The sequence below is a fragment of the Physcomitrium patens genome, chromosome 18 (genome assembly GCF_059467195.1).
Source record: "Physcomitrium patens ecotype Gransden chromosome 18, ASM5946719v1, whole genome shotgun sequence".
NCBI classification, from domain to species: domain Eukaryota; kingdom Viridiplantae; phylum Streptophyta; class Bryopsida; order Funariales; family Funariaceae; genus Physcomitrium; species Physcomitrium patens.
In genome coordinates, this window is record NC_143427.1 from 10,141,836 (window position 1) to 10,168,495 (window position 26,660).

Sequence of the window (26,660 nt, forward strand, 5' to 3'; positions counted from 1 at the left end):
TTGAAGCTTTTCTAGCTCATTAAGAAGTTTAAATATATTGTATCGATTTGCATTAGTTCCAATCTTAATAAATAAGTTCCAAAAAACCTAGAAATTATTGCTATGAGTTGATTTTTACCTCTTCAATTAAGTCTTTGTGTTTTGATGTCTTTGAAAAAGTTAATTATTATATTCAATGGCTTAAGAAATACATTCTTCTAGTGAATTTATTTTTAATATTATCAATAATAAATTTTTATATTATCTTTTAATCCATATTAAAATTGGTTGGTAAAGACTTTGTCATTTTAAACCACATTGCAAGTAAGGTTTTGGAATTCAATAGTATATATAGTAGCTAAAAGTAATCCTTATCATAAATATAAAAGTTTGGTCTTTGCTACTCTTTCTTGATCACTTTCTCCAAATGTTATAGAAAATACTTCTAAGAATGAATTTAAATTATAAAATATTTGTAAATCTTTTTCTATCAAGAATACAAATCAAAAAAGATGACTTCTAAGTAGAAGTACATCCATGAATCTAACTTGAATAAATCCATAAGGACATTGGAAAAGCTACAATCTTACATAGAGCTTTACTTATTGTATAAATCCTCATAACTTTGATTTTGTTTCATTAAACTTCTCTAGCATACTAATCCTTGACTCTCTTATACTTATAGTAGCAAAACTTCTTGGATTTAATTGTGAGCTTGATCTATTTATTTGTCTCAACTATGCAATTTCTTAGCATAGACTTTGAATCTTATTGTTAATTTCTTCCATATGTATAGGAATAGTAACTTTAGCATCAACATTATTAAAATGTGTCAAAGATATGAATTTTAAAGAACTAAAAGATCAATAAATTATTGTGTCATTCAAATAGATCAAAAAATCATTCAAAGATGGTATAATATTAAATTAGAATGGCTATTACTAAAGACAAGAAGACTAAAAAGACTTAAAATAAGACTAAGGACTAATATGGCATTAACAAGAGTGAAAAAGGTTTTATTCTTGTTTCTATATATGAGCTATGTGGCGACGTTCTATAGGACTTCTAACATGTGTCTAATTTGCAAGAAATATGTTATAACTAGCAAGGCAATTTTCTTATATGTATGTAATATTATTAGCTTATACCACAAGCTATCTATATATGTGACAAATGGCTAACTTATTAGCCAAGTTTCTAACCTATCAATTAACTATAAACATGTACAAAATCAAATAAGCATCTATATATCTTCTAAGAAGCTTTGTCATAAGACAATATCAAATCTATTTATATTTATCTTCTATCTTTCACTTTTTATCTATATATATATATATATATATATATATATATGAAAAAATATGAGATTTGTACCATAAAAATATTAACAAGCTCATGAAGATGTGCAATAGTTACAAATCTATTTTTACTTTTGTTGAATATACTATCCATGATTTTTCCTTCAATCTTTATAAGAAATGACTTTAACAAATCTAAAAGTCAAACTAAAGAAGAATAATCTACAACTTCTAATATCAAATAAAAATTTCTATAAAGAAAAGATAGTCTATTCTCTTTAGAGAAAGAATCAATATTTGAAGACAAAAAATATTAGTTTAAAGGTGGATAGTCTGCAATCTTTATAGCACAATTAAAGGAGTGGAGTGATCTACTCACTTCTAAAAAAATAAAAATAATAAATTAATAGTCTTATCAGATTGTTTAGGACATAAATTATAAAGAACCAAATGAATCAATACACTCTTATGTCACTAGAAAAGAAGAGATAATTACTTAAAGATGGTATAATATTAAGATTAGAATGGCTATTGTCAAAGATGAAAAGATTAAAGACTCTTGAAACAAGTCTGAGAACAAGAAAGATATTGATAAGAGTGAAGAAGGCTTGACTCTGACTTCCATGTATACTATCTAATTAGGAGTTATGTGGCAACGTTTTCTAGAATCTTTAATATGTATCTAATTTGTAAGACACATGTCTAACTTGCAAGAAAAGTTTGCTACATGTATGCTACATGGCCAACTTATACCACAAGCCACTACCATGTATAACACATGGTTAACTTATTAACTAAGTTTCTAACGTATTAATCAACTACTAATATATATAAAGTCAAATTTGTGTCTACAAAGCTTCCAAGAACACAACCACTAGACATTATCAAATCTACCTACATTTAACTTCTAACTAATACTTCTTATCCAAGTAATTAAATATGTCCATGATACTAGCTTTGATTTGTCTACTTTCTCTCTTTGAATGTGATAAGAATGTATTACTTCTTTAGAATTTTGTTATGATTCATTTCTATGACACCACTTTATTAATGGATTAAAAATATCTTATTTTTGTGTAAAAAAATATATCTACATATTATAAGTCAACATGTTTTATTTTTATTATTTTCTTTTGTTTCTTTGATTATTTTATGGTTGCTTTTACAAGCATATTTATAAAATATTATCAATTTACAAAATTTATTTAATAGAAAACATTTTTAAAATCAACATATCACTATCAATACAATCACTTGCTTTACACTTAAATTATTGTGTTAAAAATTTGAAATAAAACATGCTGCAATAAATTATATATATAACCTCCAAATAAATTGGTATCCAAATAAAATTAAAACTCATTTATTCTGACAACAAATGAACACGAAATTTTGTTTGAAAAATGATGAATAATAGTCATCCTTTTTCAACACATACTTAGTCACAAGTAGATCCAAGGCACTTATTTGAGTTCATTTTATACAACTGGGAGTACAACCGCAGACCTCCACTGAGAAACCAGATTTCCCTGAATGAGGCAAAAGTAATTTTTCGTTTCACTGAATCTACACAGACTTCAATGTAATCAGGAAGCTTTCCAACACTGCGAGAGTTCATAACGTGGCGTAGCATTAGCATCAAATGTCGATGGCGGTGCTCGACCTCGGTAGATCTCCGCCATGGGACCCACTTGCCACAGCGATCGGGAGAACAGAAGATTAGCGGAAGATGGGTGCCTTGTGGACTTGGGATCACTCCCGCATTCACAGAAAAGTCGCTGGAATTCTATCTCGATCCCAAGCCTGCGGCCTACCATCGCTCTGACAGCTTATCTGCCTTACCCCCATTGCCCGACCACAGTGGATGAGCCAACACAGCCACCACCTCTGCGAAATCTTATAGCACCATTCGATCACCCCTGAAGTACCAGCACAGCTTCACAGACCTCACTCCGTCGCCTGCAATTGTCGTTGCTTGTGCTGTGATCGCAGATTCTCGCTTACGTTGAAGCAAAATGGCGTCCATAGCAGCTGCCGTCTCTGTGCCCACCTTCACTGGCCTCAAGGCTGAGACCAGGGCCGCCCCGGCCAAGGTTTCCACCAACACCGTGGTGCGCATGGCGCCCGTCAGGGCTTCGGTCAGGAGCGATGCCATGGAGACTGTTGGCAAGGCTCTCCTCGCCGCATCCAGCTCGCTGTTGCTGGTGGCGTCCGCAAACGCTGTCACTGTGAAGATGGGAGCAGACGATGGTGGCCTTGGTTTCTACCCCAGCAACGTGACCGTGGCTGCTGGAGAGGCCGTTACCTTCGTCAACAACAAGGCATTCCCCCACAACGTCGTGTTCGACGAGGATGCCGTTCCCGCGGGTGTCAAGGTTGAGGAACTCAACCATGAGGATTACTTGAACGCACCTAATGAGCAGTTCGACATCGTGTTCAAGACTGCCGGCACTTACGAGTACTACTGCGAGCCCCACCAGGGTGCTGGCATGAAGGGTTCCATCACCGTTTCATAGAGATGTTCTCAGTCGTCGTCGACTACCACGGCATTTTTGGCTATGGCATCGAATTGCGGATGGCGTAGTTCTGATATTGTGGGTTATTACTGGGAGTAGTTAATCACCCTGCGGTTGGCTTGTAATGAGGGCGACCTGATTCTTACTCGATGTAGACAGGGTGTGTTTATGGCGTTATTTCTTTTTATTACCTTGTTCTAATCAATTTGAACAAGGTGTTACATTAGAGAACTGATTCTCTGCGTCAATCTGTAGTCATCTTGTTGAATTGCTCGTCCTTCAATGTCAGGAATTAAGGGTTGTGTGATTGCATTCGCAAACCGTGTTCATCTGGATTCCGAGATTGCTTAAGTCGTTTCTTGACCTCTGAATTGCCAGAGTAGCATTAGATTGCATTACCGATTCTCTTTGCTGAAATTTAATCTAAGATCTGGTTGGTTGAGATGTATTGGACACGCGATCTGGTGATGAATGCCGCGCTACAGCCTTTTATAATTTTGGCCTCGAACACTGAACGATATGGAGAGAAGAACTTCAATTGACTCACTGATGCAGAGAAGCTGTAGTTGGGTGAGTGCAACACTGTTGTTGGCCTACGTGTGTCGAATTGTGCCCACTACTGTGACGCTTGGCCATGATTGGAACATTGGCACTCTGAGTTTCTTATTGATTGTTGTAGGGGTCGAAACATACTCACTTTAGACGCTTTGAACTCGTGTGGGTTGTTGTATTTTAGGACTGAGCACATGGTAACTATTCAACTCTTTATATTGACATATCAATCTGTTGATGAGTGTGCCCAGTTTCTAAAAAACTGATCACTGATCACTGGCAATTGCAATCTTCTTTAATTCGTCTGCAGCACATCTATTACATACTCAATATATGAGTGCCAATGTACTTTTTGCTTGAACGCTTGCTTTACACTCTTTGAAAATTTTCGTACTTACCAGCAAGGTGATTGAATCGTAAACAATGGGAGCTTTAGAGATACCTCATATTACTGTAAGATGAACAAAACACATCATTAAAATATTCCAGTGTTATTTCCAAACCTACTGTTCCTCCATGGGACTGTTTCTGAACTTCAGTGGAACATTTGTAAACGCGGTATTTATAAGGTCAGAATTGTTTTTAATTTTTGTGATCCCATCATCAAAGTAGAGTTCTCTATTTTTTAAAAAAAATTAAAACAACACATCACAAAATCATATTTGTGGTTCACAACTTATTGCAAAAGTGGCACTTACAAAAACTATGGATCATACTTAAGCTAGCCAGAAGTAAGAAAACCTCTTACTACCGTATCTTCCCTTTTGCACTTAATATGGAAAAAAAGTCATTCAAAACACTATTTTCAGATCTAGTTTGTTTTTAAAAAGATTAGCTGGATATCAATATATTAAAGAGAAGAAAAGAAAAGAAAAGAAAAGAAGACAAATATTAACCATTTCGGTTACCATAGTCAACGCTGAAGTTTGACTGCGATCATAATCAATATGGAATACGCAGCTTCTCAATTTCATTGGTCAATGAAAGAACAATCACAACACTAAATTCGCAACTTTATATATACAATGCCGATTCCCTCGGCTTCTTATCCAGTGCGGCATTCTACTCTGTAGACCCACTCGGCACCACATCCGCCAAATTCCAAGAATTAGTTGCAATGAACTGCACCAATGCAACAATGCATTGCTGTTCTAGAAGCTCTACCCACTAGTCCGATCATGAAGAAACTTGTAAAGGTTGGCAATCCGGTGCTGCTAAGTGGGGACTTGACCCCAGAGTCGGTGACAGAGGAATGGTGTTCACCCCAAGACCCAATGCTTCCTCATCCACCCACCTCTTGTAGTCCGAGAATAGGGAGTCCAGGAACAAGGGAATCAACTGGTCCAACATCGTTTGCATAATCCTGTATCCAAAAGCAAAGGAAAGGTACCACGTGCAGTGAGTGCCATTACACTGAAAATAACAAAGATTTCATCAAGCACTTTCGGACTACTGAGTTACGTGCTATGCATTCATAGGACATTGTATACTCCTAACGTTGTGTGGAGCATGGATATGAGCTTACGCATTGCCAGGAACTTCCACCGCAGAAAGAGGCAGCATTGTGAAAGGAACGGTGTAGACCTACAAGCAGCGGCAGCGGCAGCGGCAGCAGGACCACCACCACTTGTTAGAACTGTGAACTAGTTTTTGAATCTCGAGTGCGGCTCAACGCAGCCCTGCCACATTTGTCGATGGGCTAAGACATTTCCATCTTCAAAGGATGACAGGAAATTTGTTTCCCGTCGACGGAAGGTCTGAGATGAAGCGAATGGCACTCTTGGAAACTAAATCTTTGACCCTAAGTAACTAGCTTGAAAGCGCAGGACAAAAAGTGCCATAGTACCTCCAAGGAAACACTCAGCTCGGTTTCCAAGTTGAGCACTTGATCTCCTTCGGGGGTGTCGTGCCATGTCAAGTGATTCTTCAAGCTGGCTGCACAAAATTTTTGATAAACGAAAAATAAATTCAAGTGATTGTCGACATTGAAAGTAAATTCATGGTAACACAACAATAGAATTAATGAGCTAAATTACATTGTCCCTCATGATCTCGACAACAGTGGATGTTAGGATGTGTAAAAAAAAAATGGGATAGGTATAACGAGGGCAAAATGTACCAGAAAAACGTTCGTTCTGGTCCTGGATAGCTTTAGAGCCTGTAAACTGCAAATACAGGCTACACAACGATGTTAGCAAGACATCCACAAGGTCAATAAACTTGTAGGCATTAGATCAAAGAAATGCACGTGTGTTTAGGCGCACCGAGCATTGACGCATGTCCACACGACAGTCCACATCACTTGCGGCCACAAAGAGGTCGACGATGGGGGCAACCTCGAAGTTGAGCAGCGTTACTTTAGGCAGGTAGCACCGGTATACATCGTCACCCACATACTCGTACCTCATCAAGGCTCTTGTGTTGAGCATGGACTGTGTGCCAGCAGGTTGCTGCAGGAAAGAGCTCAAGTGATGTGACACTCCAGAAGGGTCAGTCAGTGTTACTAACGGGACGCTTTCTTGCTTCCTAACGCGCAGATTTGCCTTCCTATGTGCTGCAGTAATAGGCATTTGATGCAGACAGCATTTTTTCTCTGCAGAATAATTCCTGCTATAACAGTTATTAGAATAGTTATGTTGATAGTAATTACATCAAAAGAAAAGGAAAAACGGAAAAAATCTTCCGAATCAAAGATTGATGTTGCTGTAAATAACCATGGAAGACAAAGCTAAGTATGACACTGAACACGAACGGATTGAGGACGACAGGGGCAGAGCCAGTTTGTTGGTCTCACCTTCTTGTGTGACTTGCAGGATTCATTCCGGGAGATAACACAGCCAATGATGACCAATCCCGGCACGCTCTGTCGATTGTAATCCTGGCAGCTGTCTGCAAGCAGCGTGCGAAGAAACCGGTCACAAAGATTAAATCCCAGGGCGACTACTGTTATGCAATTATCAGGCTCGCACATGTCATGGCTGTAGGGAAGACTCAACTTATGCAGGGACTTTAGGGCTTGACATTCCAATCTTCAAGTATCCAACTATCGCAAACCAGTTCAATCTAGAACTTCAAAAAAATTAGAATTAAAAGAAAAAATAAAAGTAAAAAATAAAAAACCTGCATGTCGCAAGCAATGCAGCCAAAGAAAATAAGACCAGCTGACTTAAAACTGTACAAGGAATTCCTTGACACCCCGCATTTCCACTCTCCTTCCATCCTCAAAATTCTCTCATCTCTCTCCAAGGACCCATACACTATACTTTGTTCTAGTACGCACTCAGAACAAGCATAAAATTTTGCGTGGGAAATAGGGCATGATCAATCTGTCGCGCAACACATCATCTGTGTTCACTTAAAAATTCAGGTAAAAAAAATCAAAAATCAAAAATCAAAACTAAAACTTGGAAGCGCAGTTACAAAGCCATCAGCACCGCGTACTTTGGAACGATGCAAGGAGGTCAGCGTCGCGAAAGGGGAAGCAAGAGACGCAGCAGCACAGTCGCTCAAAGCTGCTACGCCCATCGTCGCCATAGTCATCTCCACCCCTCCTCCTCCTTCTCGCACTTCCAGAGGAGCAGCTCCTCGCTACCAACAATCAACCCACAATTCCAGCTTTTCCCAAAACCCAAGTCCTAATCTATAACAACGATCCAAACCGCACCACGCCCTTACGCAACCACCCCGATTCCTATCTCTTCAAGCCTACTACATTATCTCATCGAATATCCCCAGAAAAACCAACTGACTGAATCCACTGATCAACTGGCGAGTATCCCAGCAATGTGGTACTGAAAAGTGCCAGAAACTTCAACAACACGTCCAGTTCAGGTGGGTCGGGCGAGCAGGAGCGAAGGCAGCGTGACAATGCGGCGAAGAAGGGAGGTGGGGATTAGCGTGACGCAAGGGAGGATTGTTGCAAGTGGAGGGGCCATGCTTGTTGTTGATGCTTGTTGCTGCTGCGAGTGAGTGAGTGCGCGAAGGAGGCGCATTCTGTTGGACGACGACGCTTGCGGATGAGCTCACGCGCTGCTTTGTATGGATGAGCACGATTCGCACTCCCTCCCTTCCTCCCTTCCTCCTGGCTCCCTTGTTTGTTTGTTTGCTTGTTTACTTGCCTCTCTCTCTGTTTTGTGTTCTGGATCTGGATTAGAGTTTGTTAACCCTGATTTTCATGTTCTGCTTTCAAGTAACATCTTTCGCTGTATTTCACTTCTTCACTTCTCTCTCTTTTCAATATTTACAATAGTATACTTGGGTTCCCACCAAGTGCACCTTAAACTAGTTTTACACATTTTAATTAATTGAAACTGTTAAACATGAGAGTGAGATGTTGTCTTTATGCTAGCTTTAGATGTTATTTTTGTATTAGTATCTAGCAAGCATTGTTAGGGCTTTCACAGTTTCAAGTTTGAGGTCTTTAATTATGGTATTATGCTTTAGGATTCATTCTTTTTCTTTCTTTTTTTGTAGACATTTTACAAAAATGTTTTTAAGTTAATATTTGTTGTTATTTTATTTATTTGTTTATTTAGTTACTAAAGACTTTATATATACTTTTACATTTATTTTTTTGCAAGTTAAAAAAATAGAAAATATGTAAGTATGTCATATATTTAACATTTTTACTAATGAATTGTTGTTTAGTGAGTACAATTTTGATAATTGACACTTATTAGGCTGGGAGTAGAGGAAACATGGGTTGGAAATGAGGGAGATTGGCATAAGGGCCATGATTGTAATGATGGTTCTTGAAGATGATCCATTTTTCTAATGATGATTACAATAAGGTAAATTGATTTAGTAAATGGATGGATCATTTTAATATTTGCATATATATATATATATATATATGTGTGTGTGTGTGTGTGTGTGTGTGTAAATAAAAAAATAAATTTACTCAAAAAACTTTTAAATTGATAATAATTGTTTCATGTATCTCTTATTTTTATCTAACACATTCTAATCAATCTTGTTAATACTCAAGTAGGTTCTCCAAGAAATAAGATACACAACAACAATTTACAAGCAAGAACTAAATAGCACCATACAATTTTTGCAACTCTTATTTGAACAAAATAGCTTTTCACTTGTCCAAATTACAATAAGCTATTCTTGTTTGAAATCAAGCAAGAATTTGAGTTCAAAATAAGGATTGTGATGTGCATAACAACTTCCCTAAAATAAAATAAGCAAAATTTATATCACCATTTGACAACAATGATGAGCTTCAATTTGTTGTGGTCATGGCTTGAAGCATGAAATTGAATGTAGGAAAATAAAGATAAAAATGGAGTATGTTGGTTAGAGCAAAGATGGGTTGATCTAAGATTTACTTGGCTTGATTTAATATTCCATTATATTATTATAAATTTTATTATTTAAATTTATTTTAATATATTAAAATTTTATCATACTAATAATCTAACTTAATCTATTAAATTCACTTGTACTTAATAAATGACTTAATAAAAAAATCCTATTTTTTAATATGGATTTTAAAAAATATTATAATAGACTCAAATCTTACAATATTATGCTTTTATTACAAAACCATCCCTAAATCATTGCTTCTTGTTACACTTGTAATGGATTTATAAGCATTTTGAATTGGAAATTGCAACAAATAGTAGAAAACTTCACATTACAATTCAATGTAGGCTTCTTTTGTAATATTTTTATGGTTATTTATATCTATTATTGTAAACTTAAGGTCAACTAAACATTGCAATTTTTATGTTTGTATTTAAGAATACAAACATATGCTTTTTGGAATTTTCAGAACTAAAGATAAAAATTTAATAAAGAAGAAATAAAAAATAATATCAATAAATTTAGAATGTAGAAAAAATAAATTATGTAGACTTATAATTGAATTGAGCAGAAAAACATTGTAAGTAAAACCATTATGTTAGCTTTTAAAAGCCTTGTGCAGATGAAATAATAGATTTAGTTTGAAGCATATTCTATTAATGAAGTAAAATTTAAAACATCTAAGAAGTATTTTAAATAGCTAAAAATATAAAATTGTATATTATAAATATTTCATATTATATTTTTAGATCTATTTTTTTAAATGTTTATTATTATGTTTTATGTTATAATGTTCTATTATTATGCTATTAAATAGTATATTGACAGAAGAAACACAAACAAACAAACAAACAAGATTATAACATTGTACACCATCTTAGTTTTCATAGAGGATTTGCTAGTAGCTTTAGAGTTGAGTCCCATGAACAATGCTCACTCGAACTCCGCAGTGTTTTGGACTGTGACTGCAGGGAATCTGCAACACCGACTCAGCTGTTTTGTCTAAATGTCACATGTTCGGCATAAAAACTGCACCGTGTTGGGCATTCCTGAATGGTTTTTGCCTTCGCTTTTGTTTCACCTGGAACTCATGGATGCGAGTTTTGGTGTTCCGGTAGTGACAGGAACTCACGTTAGGTTGAGATATACTGACACCAGCATTAAAAAAGGATACCTCCATCACATGTTCAAAGTGGCAGAAAATGTTCATTGCATTGTTGCTGAATCTGCCCCCTTGGAGCGAATTTTTAACCCTAACTGTTGGAGAATCATGCCAGTAAGAAAATGAAGTCTAATGCTACGCTGTTAGTGTGGATGTTTTATGCCTTTTTATGATTTTTGTTTCTATCATTTTGAATTTTCTGGAAGAAAATTTTCATGCGTTTATGAGTAGGTTTGCAGATTCATGTTTGATGATCCTCCCCCCTGCAGCAAACCGCATCGTGATGCCTCGCATGACTTGCTGTGAGGTCCTCGTTGCCATGAATTTTCTCTGTCTTTCAGACTGGGCACCTTGTGATGGAGCCTCTGTTTTGCAGGTGCTCTACTATACTATGGATGTGTCAATTGCTTTAGGGTTTCGTTATCGATAGACATGGCAACGGCCAAATGTTGATTGGCACCTGAACGGTCGCCCTGTTTCGTAACCGGTAGCTTTCGTTAATTTGCGTTGTCCTTCTTTCAGAATGAGGAATTATGACTCCTTGTATAAAATCCTCCTTTACTTTTGGCAGACCTCTGTGATTTGTAACCATGTCGGAGAAGAAGGCCTCTGTTCTTGAGAAAAAAGCTTCGGTTCTAGAGAATAAGGCTTCTGTTGTAGAGAAAAAAGCTCCTGTTATAGAGAAGAAGTCATCTGTGGCCCGAGCTTCAGTTGCTGCTACTGCCGCTGCTGCTGCTACTGCTGCTGCCGCCGTGCTTGGCGGTACTAGTTATCTCTCGCATTTCTATTCGTGTATATCAGGGTTTCGAGTTTGCTCACTCAGGTTTCGTTTAGTGTCGAGTGTGGCCTAAACGTGTTGTTGTGAGATCCAATAGGTCATCAGAATTTTAATTTCGAATATCAATAACGACATGGCTAAATTCCAAGGATTCTTCATGCAATGCAGTTTCTATTATTTGTTTAGAAACCCGAGACAGCAGCGTTGCATTTATTTCAATGCGTTCGAAGCTGATCGTTGGTGAAGTCTGCCTTACTTTTCTCGATGCTGTTCTCTGCCAGTGAAGAGAGTTACGCTCTTAGTCCGATCATGCCACCTCTGCGCTTCGATTGTGTATGTGCCCTAACACAGCTTCTGAAAATGTGACCATTCATTCTGTGCAGATGAGGATGCTTTAAATTTGACTCCTGAGGTATGGATTGTCCTCATGCATACGTACCTGGCACCTTCTGAGATACCACTGTTATCCAATTCGAGCATTCTAGAAATACTTTTGTTGGCTATGTATCTTGACAGTGAGCACTTCACGTTCTTGGTTGATTAGAACCACACGAACCCTGCAGGAAGCATTGGCGGCAAAAGAAGCTCAAGAGAGATTGGAGATTAGAGCTTTACCTGTAAGGCAATACTTGGTAAAGGGAACTCTACTCCATATCATAAACTCATCTGAGGATACAAGTTTTGTTAATTTCCCGAATATACGTCAAGTATCCTGAACAAAGTCTCGTGCTTCAAAGTGCTATATTCTGTAGATCTGGGCTTGCGAAATAGTTTGATTGTGTCATATTCTAAGGGTTGCCTGAACGGTTCTATTGGAAAAAAATTAGCATCAGTACCTAACCTACAGCTAGTTGAGCAGGAAGCAACAGTAGTTCCTCTGTTGCTTCATGGGTTACAGCTGCTGGCGATCGAGAGGTATGTATTTTGGCAACTCTTGACAGTACATCACGCAATTGAGTCAGAGTTTGCTAATTCTTGCAGCACACTGATTTAATGTATGTTATTCAGAAGACATTAATTGAAACCTTGGGATACAACATGCTAAGCTCTTTCTGTTCTGAAGTTTCTTCGAAGACAGATAGGAGTCCACTGCGATGAGTTGCAAATTGTATAGAACTGTTGATTCCGTGAAACCTCGGACTTCCAAGTATGATTTGCTAACAAGTATTCCAACGAATGCTCACACAAATGACCCATCTATATTATTACCAGCTCGTGAAATGCAAGTTGAGTGCCAGGTTATGAGAACTTGCTGAAAGCGCACTAACATGTAGGATGGCTCTGTCAGGCCTGAGAACCCAGTTGATTTCTTAGCTCAATACTTGATAGGGAAGAACCCCATGAACCAGAAGAATCCCTTGAAAGAGGAAAAGAGAGGAGTAGAAAAAGAGGAGATAAAAGAAGAAGGAAAAGAGGAAATGAAAGAAGTCGGAAAAGAAGACAAGAAAGAAGGGAAAGAGGAAAAGAAAGAAGAAAAAACATAGGAAGAGAAGGAAAAAAGGAGAGTAATCCCAGGAAAACTTCAAAGAAAACAACTTGCAGAGCTTTAGTCTTCTGCGTGTAGAGCAGCATGTCCAGAAGGATGTTATCAGATTTAGAGCAGAGTTCAATACCTTCATACCCTAGCCTGCATAATAGTATCTTAAGCACTTAAGTAAATATACACAATATCATGTCGTAACAAACTGACTTATGTATAAAAATCAATTTGTATATATATATATATCTATATATATTGAGAGAGAGAGCGTGGTGCTATCTTCTGTTAATGCATTGTCCAATGGGCATACATGGCCTGCGGGCAAACGTCAACACAACATTGTGGACGTTGATAGAAATCACTACAAGCAAGATAGGCTCCAAGGAGGTTTTACCAGGACAGTTGCAATTTTCAGTAGGCTTTGAGACGTTCACATAAAAAGAGAATGTTAGAAATTACATCTTCAACCTAAGAAGTTGTGGCTTACACATCTTGACGTCTGCATTGCAGGATGATACAAAGACGGAAAAAACGGAACGGAGTCAGGTATGAGAGAGTGTGCTACAATCAAGACAAGCGAGGGCCTTCTGGCTCAAAAACACTACCGTGTGCTATGTATAAATTAATGGTCCCAGGGTCTCATTGTCTGCAATGTGGCCACGTAAAGAGCAACCGAAGAAGATAACATTCGTCTCTTATCAGAATCCTCGACAAATGAAGCCTCGAGGAGTAAGAAGGATACAGGAAAAGTACCTTCGCGATCTTGCCGTTCTCAAGGATCTCTAGCTCTTGCATTAATAGTCAATATGGCATAGTTGCACATATCAACCCAACAATTTCTGCATTCACAAGGAATAGATACCAAACTTCAAGTGAACTCCGCAGGGGTAGATGCGGCCTGTCGTTCATAGCCTCCAATCTGACGTGACTTCATACGAAGTTTTGGAGCTTCCAATGTCAAAATGTGTTTGATAAATTCATACGACGCGAAAAAAAGAGCTCCCTGAGTGACATATATCACTAAACGAGGTACCAGTCCCCTGCAAGCGTGCATGAATTTGGTCAACATTCTATTTCAGAACGCATTAGCCATTAGCCACTATACAAAGATATACAGCAACTGTAGATTTGCTACATCACAAGATGCTATGAGAAACTAAGAATCCGCACAATGAAGTTCATCTCAAGGCTGAAGATTCTGGAGATGCAATGATCTAGGATGAAACTCACCGATATAATCCAGCAATGCCTTCTGTTGTGGCAATGCACTGAAAAGCGTGAACCACTCCAGAGTATTGCTGAACTGACCCAGGTATCTGTACAATGAATACCAAGTCAGCCTACTTTTCCATCTTGTTGTACGCTGAAGCAATGGCCCAACTACAGCACTATGATGAATTTAAGACAAAGGATGCACGAGGGATTCTCTTACATGGAAAACATATAAATCTGATTTCGTGCAACAGGGTGTTGTAAAAATCATTCCAGAACGAAGCTCAATACCTGCGTCTGAAGCCGAGTTTTCACAACATCGAATGGAGTAGTGAAAAACGCAGCGGTCGATCCAGCAGCACCGCCGATGGCAAGCTGCACAAAGAATTGAATATCAGCTAGATAAACTAGTGATCATGCGTGAGGATGATAAGAAATCATGGATCATGTTAGGTTGTCAACAATTGATGAATTTCTATCAGGAGTGGATTATTCTTATTTCAATTCGAAATCAAAAAGCCAATTGCGCATCCAATGTGCAGCAGTACTTAGGCACGCAAGACTCATCCTCTAACTTGTGAGCCGTCTCATGTAACTAGATATAAACTCAGCTGCAATAGAAAAGGGTCCACAGCTGATCTGCTGTACCGCTTGTAGTGTGGTCAAAGGAGTGTCACGCCGTGGACCACCTTGAACCCAGTGCTTCAGACCCTCGTATGTATAGAACTGTGAGGCCACCACAGCAAATGATATTACTCTCGAATGCAAAGCATCAAGCAACAAGTCGCAAACGGTGGGCCACCAAAGATCAGCTCTACATTAGCATAAATAAATTATACGACTTCGTCCCTGGTTGTAGAGCAATTTGTCTACCAAAACAAACTCGAATTCACCAGATTAGGTTGAATCTCTTAGTTCAAATCAATGTGACTAGCGTGGAAAATACATGATAAAGTCGACAACTATGAGATACATACCTTAATTACAGATTGTGGTACATTTCGAAAAAGTACCGCTCCCCAACCCTTGTACAGCAGAGGTAGTCCACCTTGCTTAAGTATTGACGTGAATGCTTGCCTGGATTATTCCATAAATACATGGTGTAAGTATTGGACTTGGTTTCAAGTATTTCTTCTTAAAAAAAGGCTCACATGTTCGTATATCAGATGAATATGGACACGGGACTGCATGAAATATCTTGGCGTAAGCTTCGTTAGGTTCAAATAAAGTATGCATATAAACATAAGCGACTACATTGGAAAATCGGCAACTTCAAGGGTTACGAATCAAGGGATAGAATAGAAAAATACCAGCTATTTCGATACAATCCGTTCACTTGCATTTGCTGCTTCACGCATTCACTAGGTGTATAAACAATTGAGGTGGCAACACTTGCACATCCACCTGCAGCGCAATGCGCCAGTGCGGACATGTCCTGTCCATATCAGATCAATACCTAAGTCTTATAATCATCAAAAGTACCTTCAATGAGACAGACCAATTCATCAAAATTCTTCAGCCAACGTGCATAGGACCATGATGCAAGGTACAAAACTTTCAGAATACAATTAACATCTTTCAATATCAGATAAGCCATACCTCTGGAATGTGACGAAGCAAGCCAGCTTTGACAGCTTCATAAGTAAGCGTGTAGATAGCTGAGATTGGAGCTGATGAAGCTAAATTGCTTCCTAGACCCCTGTACAAACCTTTCAAACCTGGGAGCAAGATGCCCTTATTTCGGTAAGAATTTATATAGAAAGAGGTCTGCTAGAAACTTCAGAGATGTGGCAGCACTTAACTAACATACAGGTACGTGCTTTGCAAATTCGCTTCAATCAAACATGTACCTCTTGTTGAGATAACAGAGGAGAGAATGGGAAGGAGGTTGCGATTGCTGCCAGTCTGCGCTTGTATGATGGTCTTCACAGTATCAATAGGATGCAAGCAAAGGCTCACAACCCCGCCTGCCAACGCTCCTGCGCCTGCGTTCTGTCCCATTCGAAAGTTCCATTTCGTCGTCTCGAGATTCACCACAGTGGAAGATGCTTCCGTTTGCGCAGGCTCGTTGTCCACTGCTGAAGCTGCAGATTGCAGTCCAAAAGGCCACCATTTCGGACTCTTAAGCGCAGTCACCTTGTTTTGGCTTGGTTTGACAGCGGCAACAGCTTCACTCACCGAACTGGGCGTTGAACGACGTTCCTGCAATTCTGCGGCGGTTTCGGTTTCTTCGCTTCCCTGGTCGACCCTTCGAAGTGATGCTTCAGCGTTTTCCGAGCTCTGCCGATCTTCCTCTTTCTCTCGGTGCTCAGTATTGCTGCCCACAAGGTCATTCTGGGCACCTTTTCTTTTGCGAACAACGTTGATGGCCCACGTTGAAGGTAACTTCTCAGAGACTCCTTTGAGATCCTGTCCATCATCCTCAGTCATACTTTCCTGAACAGCCCCCCAAGAGCTGCCGCTTGTGCCCTGTGCTGAATCTTTACCCCCGAAAGCAGCTCGCCTCTCTAAAGGATTTGCCCAACCGAAATTCTGCACATTTGGCCGATTCATATTTGCAAATCTCTGTGACCTGGTGTCCCTTCTTCCTTGAAAATATGCATCAGAACTGTATTTTGGAGAACGTGCATTAGGGCTATTCAGCAAGACAGACCCTGTAAACGGGAAACCCCAATGGTGCTGCAACTCTGGGCCGTAATTCTCCTCACACTCGCGCGGCTCGAAGTCTTCCTCCGAAGCGCAACGTTCACAAACCAAGCAATCGGGATCACCGCACACACACAAGCCATAGCTGTGATTGCATTCACAAAACTCCTCGCTCTCACATTGGCACGAAATGGAGGCTGTGTGGAATCCTGCCAGATGCATGGATACACCGCCATACAGTCCAGCTACGGCAATGGCTCCTCCCAAAGGTTTCGCAAGCTCTCGCAGAGCATCCAGGGAAGCACTTCTGTTGAATTCCGAGGAAGAAGTTGGAACACCCCACAGATCCTTCTGGGACTTCGACGAAAGGAGCGCCTTCACCGCCTGAGTTACGCTGAACGCCTTGAGCTGCACAGAAAGAGAGTCTGTTTTTTCAAGCGACAGCATAAAAGCAGTCAGTCCAGAGGGAAGCCAGTTAAGTGGCCGCCCCGGTACCCTACTTGTGGCATCCATGGCAAACCCCCTCCTGGAAGCAGCTCAACTGTCCGCTGAATCACATTCGGTTAGTACACTCAGCAGCATGGAATTGCGCTGATGCAAACCGAAAGTTCATGGCGTAGATGCCCAAACCCTTTCCTTCACCTTGAATCATGGAGCATCGACTTGCACAATGCCAACAACACTCACCCAAGTCGAGCGAGCTTCACAAAAACACCTTATACAAACAAGACCACTCCCAAGTGTCCTTACAAATTAAGGAAGCATGTCAAGCTTTCCTAAAATGTGCGCACCCAGAACGCAACACTTGACTCACAAGGCAATTGGTGCTTGCTCTCACTTCACAAAAACAAACATGGCAAACCACCATGTCAAGCTTTCCTAAAATGTGCGCAAACCTTTGGCTGCTGTAAAACCCTAGCGACTTATTGTAGCATCGCTACGCATATACCAAAATGCTACAAAATAAATCGAGATGGACATGTCATCCTCTGCGAAGTTGACGAACTTTTATTGATTTTGCTTCATTCCCAACATCATACAATTCAAAAAAAAAAAAAAAAAAAAAAAAAAAAAGAGCCCTAGATCCGCATGATCTGCACATCAGGTTCCATTGCCATGGCGTTGCTAGCATGACCTTTCAATAGGCAAACACAGAGCTGTTTTTTAAAACTAGATTATAAATATATGTGTAAAGCTCCACTCCGTCCATCAAAACAGCAATAGGGTTGAGTTTGCATGGATAAAAAACTTCGCAAATTTCCGAGACTTATTGCCGATTTCATTTTTTGCTGATAAAAGTCGTCACTCTCACCAGAATCGTGGAATACCAGTTTCACACAAGCGGTGTTCTAGTATAAATAGAGGCCCACGTGCGTGCGTGTGCCACCTTTGGCATGTGGTCGCAGTTAGCTGAAAATCCATGAAGAGGCCAGTACTACGTTAGTTGTAGTTGTTCATTCCGTCACCGCCCCTTTCCCACAGCTACTATTTGCCTTTGAAGATTCGTGAAACTCTTTGTTCGATTCTCAGTTTACGAGTCCCGATAGCGTACTCTCAGGTGGGTTCCGCCACTCTGCACAATTCCTTTGTGGCGGAGGTTTCTGCAATTCGTTCGGACTTCGTTACTTTGTGCTTTTGGTAAACCCTCGCAGGGTTTTAGTGTGTGCCGCTGCGTCTATTTTGTCTTCTGCAATCGTCTGTGCTTGGATTTTCTATTTGTAAGATCCTTAGTAAACCATGCATTTTGTGATCTGTGTTCTAATTTCGGACTATTAATTCTGATTTTGACTTTCAGAGGTCGATTAGTATTTCTCGCGCTCTAGCTCTACAAATTTTGTTGTGGGGAGCCATGAAAGTCTGTCCTCTGCTGTCGGTGGTGAGAAAAGTGCGCTGTCTACCACAAGGCGTGTAGTATAGAGGTGTTTCCCTACCCACGTAATCTTTAAGAACGTCACAAATTAAGATTAATCTCCACTTTCTCATGGCTTCTGTTGACGTCACAGGTAGCGGGAACCGCCCTCTAATATGGTCATGGCGGCATTAGCTCCAACCCAAGCTACTGGCTGTACTGCTTCATTTCAAGTGGTGCGCAAGCCATCAGCATTGAAGGATGCAAGACTTACACAGATTAATGCCCTATCGTCTTCTTCTATAAACGGGGCCGCTGGCGTGTTTGCACGCGATGCAACTGCGAAGGATGTGCACACTAGGGATCAAGATGATATCCGAACGTACAAAGGCCACGAGCGCCCCGACTCCTTCGGAAGATACGGAATTTATGGAGGAAAGTATGTTCCTGAGACTCTTATGGATGCTCTTAGTAATCTGGAGGTTGCATATCGTGCGACAATCAAGGATCCCGAATTCCAGGTATCAAATGTCTCAATTCTTGCTAGCACTTTTGTAGAGTGATTGCGTGATTATGTATTTATTTAGTTATTCAGTTATTTCTCTAGGGTAGGTCTCGAAACATCGAGTTACTTGCATAGATTCTAAGGGCTAAGTTAACATGATTTTCCTTATTTTGTACAGAAGGAGCTCAATGACGTACTTAAGGATTACGTGGGTAGGGAAACACCTCTGTACTTCGCTGAACGTCTGACAGAGCACTACAAACGTGACGGGAAAGGACCTCTGATTTATCTGAAGAGAGAGGATCTTAACCACACTGGCGCTCATAAGATCAACAATGCAATTGCCCAAGCCCTGTTGGCAAAGCGGATCGGGAAGAAGCGCATTATTGCCGAGACAGGAGCAGGCCAGCACGGTGTTGCCACCGCCACAGTGTGTGCTCGCTTTGGACTGGAGTGCATTGTATATATGGGCGCTCAGGATATGGAGAGGCAAGCCCTCAACGTATTCCGAATGCGTCTTCTTGGAGCTGAGGTATGGAGTTCATAACCCTACTTGTGAGGTCAAGTGTGAAATCGTTAAAACTGAAATCAAATTATTGTTATTGTGCAACAAAGACAGGAGGTTTTGGAATCAAATGCTGTGAAACTGCGTCAGAATGTGTATGCTGATGTAGATGAGGCAGCCATGTAATTTGTGCAGTAATCCTAAACCCTAACCTCAACTTTTTTGCTTTGTAATCCAGGTTCGTCCTGTTAATTCTGGCACCGCCACTTTGAAGGATGCCACTTCAGAGGCTATTCGCGATTGGGTTACGAATGTGGAAACTACTCACTACATTCTTGGCTCAGTTGCCGGACCGCACCCTTACCCTATGATTGTGCGAGACTTTCATGCAATGATTGGAACAGAGGTTCGTCGCCAGGCAATGGAAAAGTGGGGTGGTAAGCCCGATGTTCTTGTAGCGTGTGTGGGAGGAGGCTCCAATGCCATGGGGTTGTTCCATGAATTTATTGAAGATGAGGACATCCGTCTCATTGGTGTCGAAGCAGCTGGCTTTGGTACCAATACAAGCAAGCATGCTGCAACCCTGACCATGGGAGAAGTCGGTGTCTTACATGGTGCAATGAGTTATTTGCTCCAGGATGGTGATGGCCAGATTATCGAGCCACATTCTATTAGTGCGGGGTAAGCATTCACGGGATAAACTGAGGCTTAGGTATTGTATTGATTCTGGCGTCTGTTACTTTCATGTTTTGTTGCTCAGGTCGCTTGCTAGCTCCATAATACATCGTGATTTCAACTAAGAATTTTTTTTTCTTAAGATCAGATTATTGTACCCTAGACTTGTGTTTGTCACTTCATTGAAACTGTTCATCGATCACGTATATACATTATAGGACATAGTATTGACTGGGAGTTCGTGGTGCCCAGGTTGGATTACCCAGGTGTTGGTCCCGAACACAGTTTCCTGAAGGATGTTGGTCGAGCAGAATACTTCAGCGTGACTGACGATGAAGCCCTCGAGGGTACGAAGGAAGTTGACTTGAAATTGCCATGTCATTGTGTAAAGACTGTGCATGATTCTTGTGAGGTCAATAACAGTTGGTGGTCATTAGTGTCACAGGTTTAGTTAGTTTCAGAATATTCGCCATGAACGTATTGTGATGGCTATCAACACATAGAGTTTATGCTCCCTCATCACGACTTATTAAAATTCTGAGACTTCTCTGTTGTCACTGCAGCATTCCAGAGGTTGTCCAAGTTGGAGGGCATCATTCCGGCACTGGAGACATCCCACGCGCTGGCCTTTTTGGAGACGCTTTGCCCCACACTTGAGGATGGCACCCGAGTGGTCCTCAATTGCAGTGGCCGTGGTGACAAGGATGTCAACAGCGTGATCGGTTACCTGAAAGGAAAATATTGAATTTCACTTCAAATATGTGTTACTGTTGGACTGATTATATCTAGTGTATCAGTTCAATTCTACCTTCCCAGATTTTGTAGGGAGCCAATTCAGCCCTTTGAAAGATGAGTTACCAGAAGAGCGTGTCAGGTATTGGCAAGCGATCGGTCAAATTTTGGTTAGAACTGAATCTGTTGTAAAAATAGTTCACTGGTAAAGGACTGTCCTTAGAATGTAGGAATGAAAGTCTTGGATGCTTTTTAAGGTTTTTGTCAATCTAAAGGCAAGTTTGCAGCCTTGCTAATTGCAACGTTAAAATAGATTGTCCTACACCTTCTTGGAGATGTCATTAAACGAGCGCACCCACTTGAAAAATATTTGAAATATAGAAAATATTGATAAGGACTTACTTCGGCCTTTCCACATATGTTGTACTATGACGCTTTGCAAACTTAACTGAAATGATAGTTCAGCAAGCAAACAGTTCTTGCAAGAATCTCTACATGAAAATGTTGAATATATCAATTTTTTCAGATAATGTTCACTTAAACTCAGGCCCCAAGATAGGAATCAAGTATTATCACATCTATGGTTATTCACAAAAACGTAGGTAGACTGCCTCTCGTCGCAGATATTCTGCCTGTACGGCCAACTTCACAAACTGATATGCCACGCAAGGATCTGCTCATGGTTAAGCCCAACAGCAGGAGGTAGCCTCGGTCGTGGCAGTTGTCTGATATTGATGAGCAAAATCACATCAGTTTAGAATTAAGTCTGAACTTAAATCAAAGGACCTACAATCCGAAGATTGGGAATGACTGATAATCTGACACCGTTCAGATGTACATACGATACACACACACGTCTGCATATTTTTATGCAGACTGAAGGTTGCAGTGCACCACACACACAAACACTAGATTGCAGCCAAACAGTGGTCGTAATTTAGGTTCCAGCGAAAGAGAGCCAGAAAATGTGGTCAAGCACAAGAAAGAGCCAACTTTCACTCGAACAATCTAAAACCAGGTCATAACAGTGACCTAATTCTTCGGTGTCTGCTATTAATGAATATTAGACCCAGCAAAATCTGAAACAGCAAATTCAACTCCAATATTAATGAAACTATGAAGCAAACATATAGAGCTGCATAACCATACGAACTTGAGGCCTTGAGGTGCACATTTATGCCGTGCAGATGGCCATGTTTACGTAGCCCTCGGAGTGTTCTTTGCGGTTAAGAAAAACGCAAATAAACAACATACCCGAAACTCCTTCGACTGAGCTAATCTTCAACCTTTTTCAAACCAGAAAACTCACCAAGCACTGCACTATCCAGATCCAACAATGATGTTGTTGATAGGGATGAAAATGAGCTTGACAAAAAATCCAATGAAGCCCATAACGATAAACCCTAAAGCGGTTCTGATGGCCACTTTAGAGAATTCTGCAAACGCGAAAAAGAGTGCTGAATGTCATTCCCAGACGTAAAAAGCTCATCTTATGCGTTCATACCCCTCCCAGCACTACATAACACAACACAATCTAGCACTAGGTAACAATACTCACCACAGTGAAGTCCATCTCACTACAAATAAAACCGACAGCCTCTATGGGGCAAACTCCTTCAGAGCATCGCACCATGGCGGGATAACGTACCACGACCCAGCTCTTGAAATGGAAGCACGACGAAATTGAATGCAAGACCCACACAACCGCAACCCTTAACCCACAAATTACACGCCAGGAACCAGCGACTTGGAAACCACACACCACTCCTCTATCGTAAAACGGAACAAAGTCTAAACTCAAAGACAAATCTTTCAGCAATCCAACTCACCTCGCCGATCGGGCTTGTGGCACCGCTTGACCAAGCGAATGCTATCCTTGGCGAAGTCCTTCACGGGCCTCACTACAGTATCGACGGCTTCCATGATTCAATCCTCCACTCTACAAAAACAAAAAACAAACACCACCCACGAGATGAACGGTGACTCCAAAAATATCCACAAAACGCAATGGAATCAAGCAGCGCTGGTCAGATGCGGGGAAAAGAGTGAGAATGTTATGTGTGTGTGTGTTTGCCGACCTTGATCCGGAGTGATGCGGTGGTCCCTCCCTCGCAGGGACCCGCACGCATGTTGTGCTGTGCTCGGGAATGCTCGGCTCCTTTAGCCATTCCCCTCGTTTTGCCCCTGCAACTGAGATTTTGCTAACCCTAATTTTTTGGGATCCATTACTGAGGTGGGTTTCTCTTCTGTCGAGGTTTTGCTGGCTTTGTTGAGAGCTCCGTTCATACCTCTAGTGTTTTGCTCTTGGGCTGAGTAAAGAACTTACAATATAGGAGCAAATCAGGGGGTGATGATTTAAGTACTAATGAAGGGTTGAGAAAATTGGGTTCTTCCTGGAGATTGCCACAAACATGTGCAATTGGAGTTAAAATGTAGTGTAATTTGGTTTTAGATTGTAATTTGTAGAATGCAATTGAGTTTGGTAGTATATTATTAGCAATTTAGTCCTGTCAAAGTTTATTTAGCCTTGTTGTTGTCAAGGGCTATCTTTATTCTTCTAAAAACTTTGGATTTGATAGTGGCTCAACCATCATTTACATAACTAAATAAATAAATGAATGACAATCATTTAGAAAGTATTTCAAGTTAGTAAATGTTTTCTTGTAAAGTCAAGTTAGAAAAAAAGTGCATTTACATCAATGAACTTAATAGTTAATTAGAAGAAAATATGCCTTAGAAGTTTGGAAGCTTTGAATACGAATCTGCTACCAAAGTATCAACTTTTATTTTTCTATAATATATCTTAAACAAACAATAAAAATAAAAAATATTTAAAATTAGTGACTTTCTTTGGTATAAATTGGAATCATCTTAAAAACAAATTATTCATGTACTTTGTAAGTATAATTATAATAAATATAATTTAAACATGTAAACAAGTGAATTTGATTGTTTTTTCATTTTGTATGCAAGAGTAATAAGATTTACAATATTTCACATTAATATATATATATATATAATAGCTTTTACAATTATGTTCAACTAGTCATACCATAACATTCATTGTTATATATATAAGTATATTCAACTAATTCCATTATTTTCAACTCTCAATTACTATTATGAATATAAACGTGTATTATGAATATGAAGATTATCTCGATGTCATTAGGGTTGCGATTCAAACTATCCAGACTACATAAGAGCCAGATGGGTTTCGACTCAGCAAGCGACCGGGACATATAACGAGTCACCGATGTATCAGCCGGAAGTGGTCCGGGTATGAGAGATGAAGCAGCCATCAAACTCAAATAGGGTTGTGTGGAGGGCATGGATCCAAAACCAGATATCGAGTGTCGGATATCGGAATTCTAGGGTTTGAGGCCGGGGAAACAAAACCCTTGTCTGCGTCTAGAGTAGTTCTTTCCCAGCGCTGCTATCGGTCCTTCGCTGCCAGCATTCTCCACAGCCGTCGCTCACCATGGTAATGCACTGCCTTGCCATTATTCCACTGCATCGTTATTTCTGTTCTAGCACCTGTGGCGTTTTACTTGGAGAAGACTTGTACAGGATTTTGTAATGCTTGTGATCGTCTCGTGAAAACCTACTCTACTAGGTACATTGTTTCTATTTGCGTGGTTGTTTGGAATTTCTGTGATTTAGGTCGCATGGTTGAGGACCTGTTTTTTAGGTTCTCTCACTAGCGGATATGACTTGGTTGTCATGTGCAACTTCGGTTCAACGTAGGTTGTATCCAGTTATGTACTTCGCCCACAGTTTTTGTCACATGAGTATATTGAGGCTGTCTGGCGTTGGACTCGATCTTTTGTTGGTCGTGACAGACGAAGGGAACAGGTAGTTTCGGCAAGCGCCGTAACAAGTCCCACACGCTGTGCAGGCGTTGTGGCCGTAGAAGTTTTCACATCCAGAAGAGCCGTTGCTCGGCCTGTGCATACCCTGCCGCGAGAGTTCGCAGCTGTGAGTTCTTTCGTGACTAGCTGTCTCTTTTTCATTTGAAGTCGAGATCCTTATGCTGTCTTTATTAGGTCACTCCTCAGCTTCTACACTTGCAATGTCCTGAATAAGTACAATGTTAGTACGCCCTTGTATGTATAGATTTACTTTCTAGGACAAGTTCGAACATATGTTCTGTTTGCAATGAAACCAACGGAGGGTTTATGAGTTTTCTCTTGGTTTGGGCGTTGTGTACCAGACAACTGGAGTGTGAAGGCTATCAGGAGGAAGACCACGGGGACTGGACGTATGCGCCACTTGCGTCATCTTCCCCGCCGGTTCTCCAACAATTTCAGAGAAGGTATGTTCTGTTCTATGTCCGAGATATCCTGCTCAAGACTAAGCTCATCGAACTGCTTGTTAGCAGTTCACTGTGGAGCACCCGAACACGGGTTACAACCCTAGGATATTACGCTCCTCATTTTACAGCATTGGGCCCTACAACATCTGTCGGAGATCTTCAATAGCGTGTTGACGGTCTAACCTCGGTCGTCATTTTTAATTCCCGGTTTTAACTTGTAGAGTTCTGTTGCAACTCACCATTTCCAAGCAGTCACATGATTTCCATTTGGTTCTTGCAGGAACCCAAGCGGCTTCCAGGAAGACCGTTGCTGCAGCTTAGATTGAAAGTCACTTGACCTACACGATGAAGTAAGTAGGCTGGCGAATGTATTTCATCATGTGGAAAGGCTTCTGTTGTGACCTAGCAAGCAATATATCAGTAAAGAATGAATGCTGATTAAGCAATCATTTTTAATATTTGTGTCACGAATTCCGGATACTCATTCTGACTCTTGGCTTTTCTGGGAGCCCTTCATGTTTACTGAAAGTCATACTGCAACAATCTCCCTTCGTTTGAGCGTATCTACGAAGTTCCGAGTTCATTGATAAAATTGTCACTGTTCTAATTTGAAATTACAAAAACATCTGTGATAAATAATTCTTGGAACCATGATCTTTGTATCACCAAATTTACAATAAACAAATTCAGATCTAGATTTAAATGATCTCAATTATATTTATCTGTACCAACAAAAATAATCAAACTGAAAAAGGTATTGTTGTGTTGGTTTATTTTACTCTTCAATGTTTTAGTACAGCCGATAATTGCATAGTGTATAACCTGCAATCTTCACACATTACGATTTGCATTTGTTTTCACATTTGTGCAATAACAAGTTGTTTGTCTGTCTCATTTGCTTTTTACTTATAGTATTTATCCTCTATCTATTTCAATGTTAAAAGTGTTGGGAACAAAAGTACGATCTATGCATGCAAAATAAAGCCAAGCTAAATACATTTCTCAAAGTGTTCTAGATATATTACATTTAAATATTATTATATTCCCACTTTCTAAATAATCAGCTAGTTTCAAATGAAAAAACAAACTTATCAAAAAGTAAATGTAAATATAAAAATAAAAATCAAGAACAACAAAAAAATG

General features: G+C 39.9%; 7 protein-coding genes across 30 annotated transcripts; 4 read left to right on the top strand and 3 right to left on the bottom strand.

The window, feature by feature from the left end:
• The first annotated feature begins 3,215 nt into the window (after positions 1 to 3,215).
• LOC112295042 (plastocyanin, chloroplastic) lies at positions 3,216 to 4,128 on the top strand. The gene has a single exon (XM_024546157.3). The coding sequence runs from the start codon at positions 3,293 to 3,295 to the stop codon at positions 3,791 to 3,793; it is 501 nt and encodes a 166-aa protein (XP_024401925.1). The 5' UTR covers positions 3,216 to 3,292; the 3' UTR covers positions 3,794 to 4,128.
• Positions 4,129 to 5,260: 1,132 nt separating this feature from the next.
• LOC112295039 (uncharacterized) lies at positions 5,261 to 8,257 on the bottom strand. 2 transcript variants are annotated; one of them, XM_024546149.3, is made up of 7 exons: positions 7,787 to 8,257; positions 7,140 to 7,234; positions 6,610 to 6,952; positions 6,465 to 6,510; positions 6,192 to 6,280; positions 5,871 to 5,929; positions 5,261 to 5,708 (listed from the first exon to the last, which is right to left on the bottom strand). In XM_024546149.3, exons 1-7 carry the CDS (start codon positions 7,883 to 7,885, stop codon positions 5,522 to 5,524), a joined length of 918 nt encoding a protein of 305 aa, XP_024401917.1. In that variant the 5' UTR covers positions 7,886 to 8,257; the 3' UTR covers positions 5,261 to 5,521. The 2 variants fall into 2 exon arrangements, with proteins under 2 accessions (XP_024401917.1, XP_024401916.1); XM_024546148.3 differs by having other exon boundaries at positions 6,610 to 6,955.
• Positions 8,258 to 10,306: 2,049 nt separating this feature from the next.
• Positions 10,307 to 14,820, top strand: LOC112295041 (uncharacterized). Of its 20 annotated transcripts, none has more exons than XM_090244510.1 (8): positions 10,308 to 10,934; positions 11,052 to 11,196; positions 11,392 to 11,582; positions 11,767 to 11,838; positions 11,982 to 12,010; positions 12,162 to 12,230; positions 12,458 to 12,513; positions 12,887 to 13,315. In XM_090244510.1, exons 3-8 carry the CDS (start codon positions 11,411 to 11,413, stop codon positions 13,080 to 13,082), a joined length of 594 nt encoding a protein of 197 aa, XP_090100636.1. In that variant the 5' UTR covers positions 10,308 to 10,934; positions 11,052 to 11,196; positions 11,392 to 11,410; the 3' UTR covers positions 13,083 to 13,315. The 20 variants fall into 20 exon arrangements, 13 of the variants coding, with proteins under 13 accessions (XP_073396809.1, XP_090100636.1, XP_090100637.1 ...); XM_090244511.1 differs by having other exon boundaries at positions 11,090 to 11,196; XM_073540708.2 differs by lacking the exon at positions 11,052 to 11,196 and having other exon boundaries at positions 10,307 to 10,934.
• On the bottom strand, positions 13,508 to 18,047 carry LOC112295037 (uncharacterized). The gene is made up of 8 exons (XM_024546143.3): positions 16,141 to 18,047; positions 15,890 to 16,008; positions 15,601 to 15,725; positions 15,268 to 15,367; positions 14,939 to 15,016; positions 14,582 to 14,665; positions 14,309 to 14,394; positions 13,508 to 14,118 (listed from the first exon to the last, which is right to left on the bottom strand). Exons 1-8 carry the CDS (start codon positions 17,447 to 17,449, stop codon positions 13,947 to 13,949), a joined length of 2,073 nt encoding a protein of 690 aa, XP_024401911.1. The 5' UTR covers positions 17,450 to 18,047; the 3' UTR covers positions 13,508 to 13,946.
• Positions 18,048 to 18,355: 308 nt separating this feature from the next.
• LOC112295038 (tryptophan synthase beta chain 1) lies at positions 18,356 to 21,617 on the top strand. Of its 4 annotated transcripts, XM_024546146.3 has the most exons (7): positions 18,365 to 18,494; positions 18,732 to 18,855; positions 18,940 to 19,306; positions 19,469 to 19,822; positions 20,034 to 20,476; positions 20,723 to 20,817; positions 21,034 to 21,617. In XM_024546146.3, exons 3-7 carry the CDS (start codon positions 18,962 to 18,964, stop codon positions 21,213 to 21,215), a joined length of 1,419 nt encoding a protein of 472 aa, XP_024401914.1. In that variant the 5' UTR covers positions 18,365 to 18,494; positions 18,732 to 18,855; positions 18,940 to 18,961; the 3' UTR covers positions 21,216 to 21,617. The 4 variants fall into 4 exon arrangements, with proteins under 4 accessions (XP_024401912.1, XP_024401914.1, XP_024401915.1 ...); XM_024546144.3 differs by lacking the exon at positions 18,732 to 18,855 and having other exon boundaries at positions 18,356 to 18,494; XM_024546147.3 differs by lacking the exon at positions 18,732 to 18,855 and having other exon boundaries at positions 18,385 to 18,574.
• A 498-nt stretch (positions 21,618 to 22,115) lies between these two features.
• LOC112295043 (protein transport protein Sec61 subunit gamma) lies at positions 22,116 to 23,343 on the bottom strand. The gene is made up of 3 exons (XM_024546159.3): positions 23,281 to 23,343; positions 23,032 to 23,141; positions 22,116 to 22,638 (listed from the first exon to the last, which is right to left on the bottom strand). The coding sequence occupies exons 2-3, from the start codon at positions 23,123 to 23,125 to the stop codon at positions 22,523 to 22,525; spliced, it is 210 nt and encodes a 69-aa protein (XP_024401927.1). The 5' UTR covers positions 23,126 to 23,141; positions 23,281 to 23,343; the 3' UTR covers positions 22,116 to 22,522.
• Positions 23,344 to 24,636: 1,293 nt separating this feature from the next.
• LOC112295024 (large ribosomal subunit protein eL37z) lies at positions 24,637 to 25,973 on the top strand. Its single transcript, XM_024546123.3, has 4 exons — positions 24,637 to 24,686; positions 25,045 to 25,180; positions 25,416 to 25,517; positions 25,798 to 25,973. Exons 1-4 carry the CDS (start codon positions 24,684 to 24,686, stop codon positions 25,836 to 25,838), a joined length of 282 nt encoding a protein of 93 aa, XP_024401891.1. The 5' UTR covers positions 24,637 to 24,683; the 3' UTR covers positions 25,839 to 25,973.
• Positions 25,974 to 26,660: the final 687 nt, after the last annotated feature.

Excerpts from the sequence above, each read along its gene's own strand:
- LOC112295038 (XM_024546144.3), top strand. The coding sequence starts at position 18,962 with ATGGTCATGGCGGCATTAGCTCCAACCCAAGCTACTGGCTGTACTGCT. Across the intron at positions 20,477-20,722 it reads CCACATTCTATTAGTGCGGG|GTTGGATTACCCAGGTGTTG; the intron begins GTAAGCATTCAC and ends CGTGGTGCCCAG. Across the intron at positions 20,818-21,033 it reads TGACGATGAAGCCCTCGAGG|CATTCCAGAGGTTGTCCAAG; the intron begins GTACGAAGGAAG and ends TTGTCACTGCAG.
- LOC112295041 (XM_073540708.2), top strand. The coding sequence starts at position 11,411 with ATGTCGGAGAAGAAGGCCTCTGTTCTTGAGAAAAAAGCTTCGGTTCTA. Across the intron at positions 12,011-12,161 it reads CTTTAAATTTGACTCCTGAG|GAAGCATTGGCGGCAAAAGA; the intron begins GTATGGATTGTC and ends CGAACCCTGCAG. Across the intron at positions 12,514-12,886 it reads CAGCTGCTGGCGATCGAGAG|GCCTGAGAACCCAGTTGATT; the intron begins GTATGTATTTTG and ends TGGCTCTGTCAG.
- LOC112295024 (XM_024546123.3), top strand. Across the intron at positions 25,181-25,415 it reads TGCCGCGAGAGTTCGCAGCT|ACAACTGGAGTGTGAAGGCT; the intron begins GTGAGTTCTTTC and ends GTTGTGTACCAG. Across the intron at positions 25,518-25,797 it reads CTCCAACAATTTCAGAGAAG|GAACCCAAGCGGCTTCCAGG; the intron begins GTATGTTCTGTT and ends TGGTTCTTGCAG.
- LOC112295043 (XM_024546159.3), bottom strand. The coding sequence starts at position 23,125 with ATGGAAGCCGTCGATACTGTAGTGAGGCCCGTGAAGGACTTCGCCAAG. Across the intron at positions 22,639-23,031 it reads CCACAAGCCCGATCGGCGAG|AATTCTCTAAAGTGGCCATC; the intron begins GTGAGTTGGATT and ends TCGCGTTTGCAG.
- LOC112295037 (XM_024546143.3), bottom strand. The coding sequence starts at position 17,449 with ATGGATGCCACAAGTAGGGTACCGGGGCGGCCACTTAACTGGCTTCCC. Across the intron at positions 16,009-16,140 it reads CTCTGTTATCTCAACAAGAG|GTTTGAAAGGTTTGTACAGG; the intron begins GTACATGTTTGA and ends TCTTGCTCCCAG. Across the intron at positions 14,395-14,581 it reads AAACTCGGCTTCAGACGCAG|ATACCTGGGTCAGTTCAGCA; the intron begins GTATTGAGCTTC and ends TTCATTGTACAG.
- LOC112295039 (XM_024546148.3), bottom strand. The coding sequence starts at position 7,885 with ATGACTATGGCGACGATGGGCGTAGCAGCTTTGAGCGACTGTGCTGCT. Across the intron at positions 6,956-7,139 it reads CCTGCAAGTCACACAAGAAG|CAGGAATTATTCTGCAGAGA; the intron begins GTGAGACCAACA and ends TAACTGTTATAG. Across the intron at positions 6,281-6,464 it reads CCAGAACGAACGTTTTTCTG|CCAGCTTGAAGAATCACTTG; the intron begins GTACATTTTGCC and ends AATTTTGTGCAG.
- LOC112295042 (XM_024546157.3), top strand. The coding sequence starts at position 3,293 with ATGGCGTCCATAGCAGCTGCCGTCTCTGTGCCCACCTTCACTGGCCTC.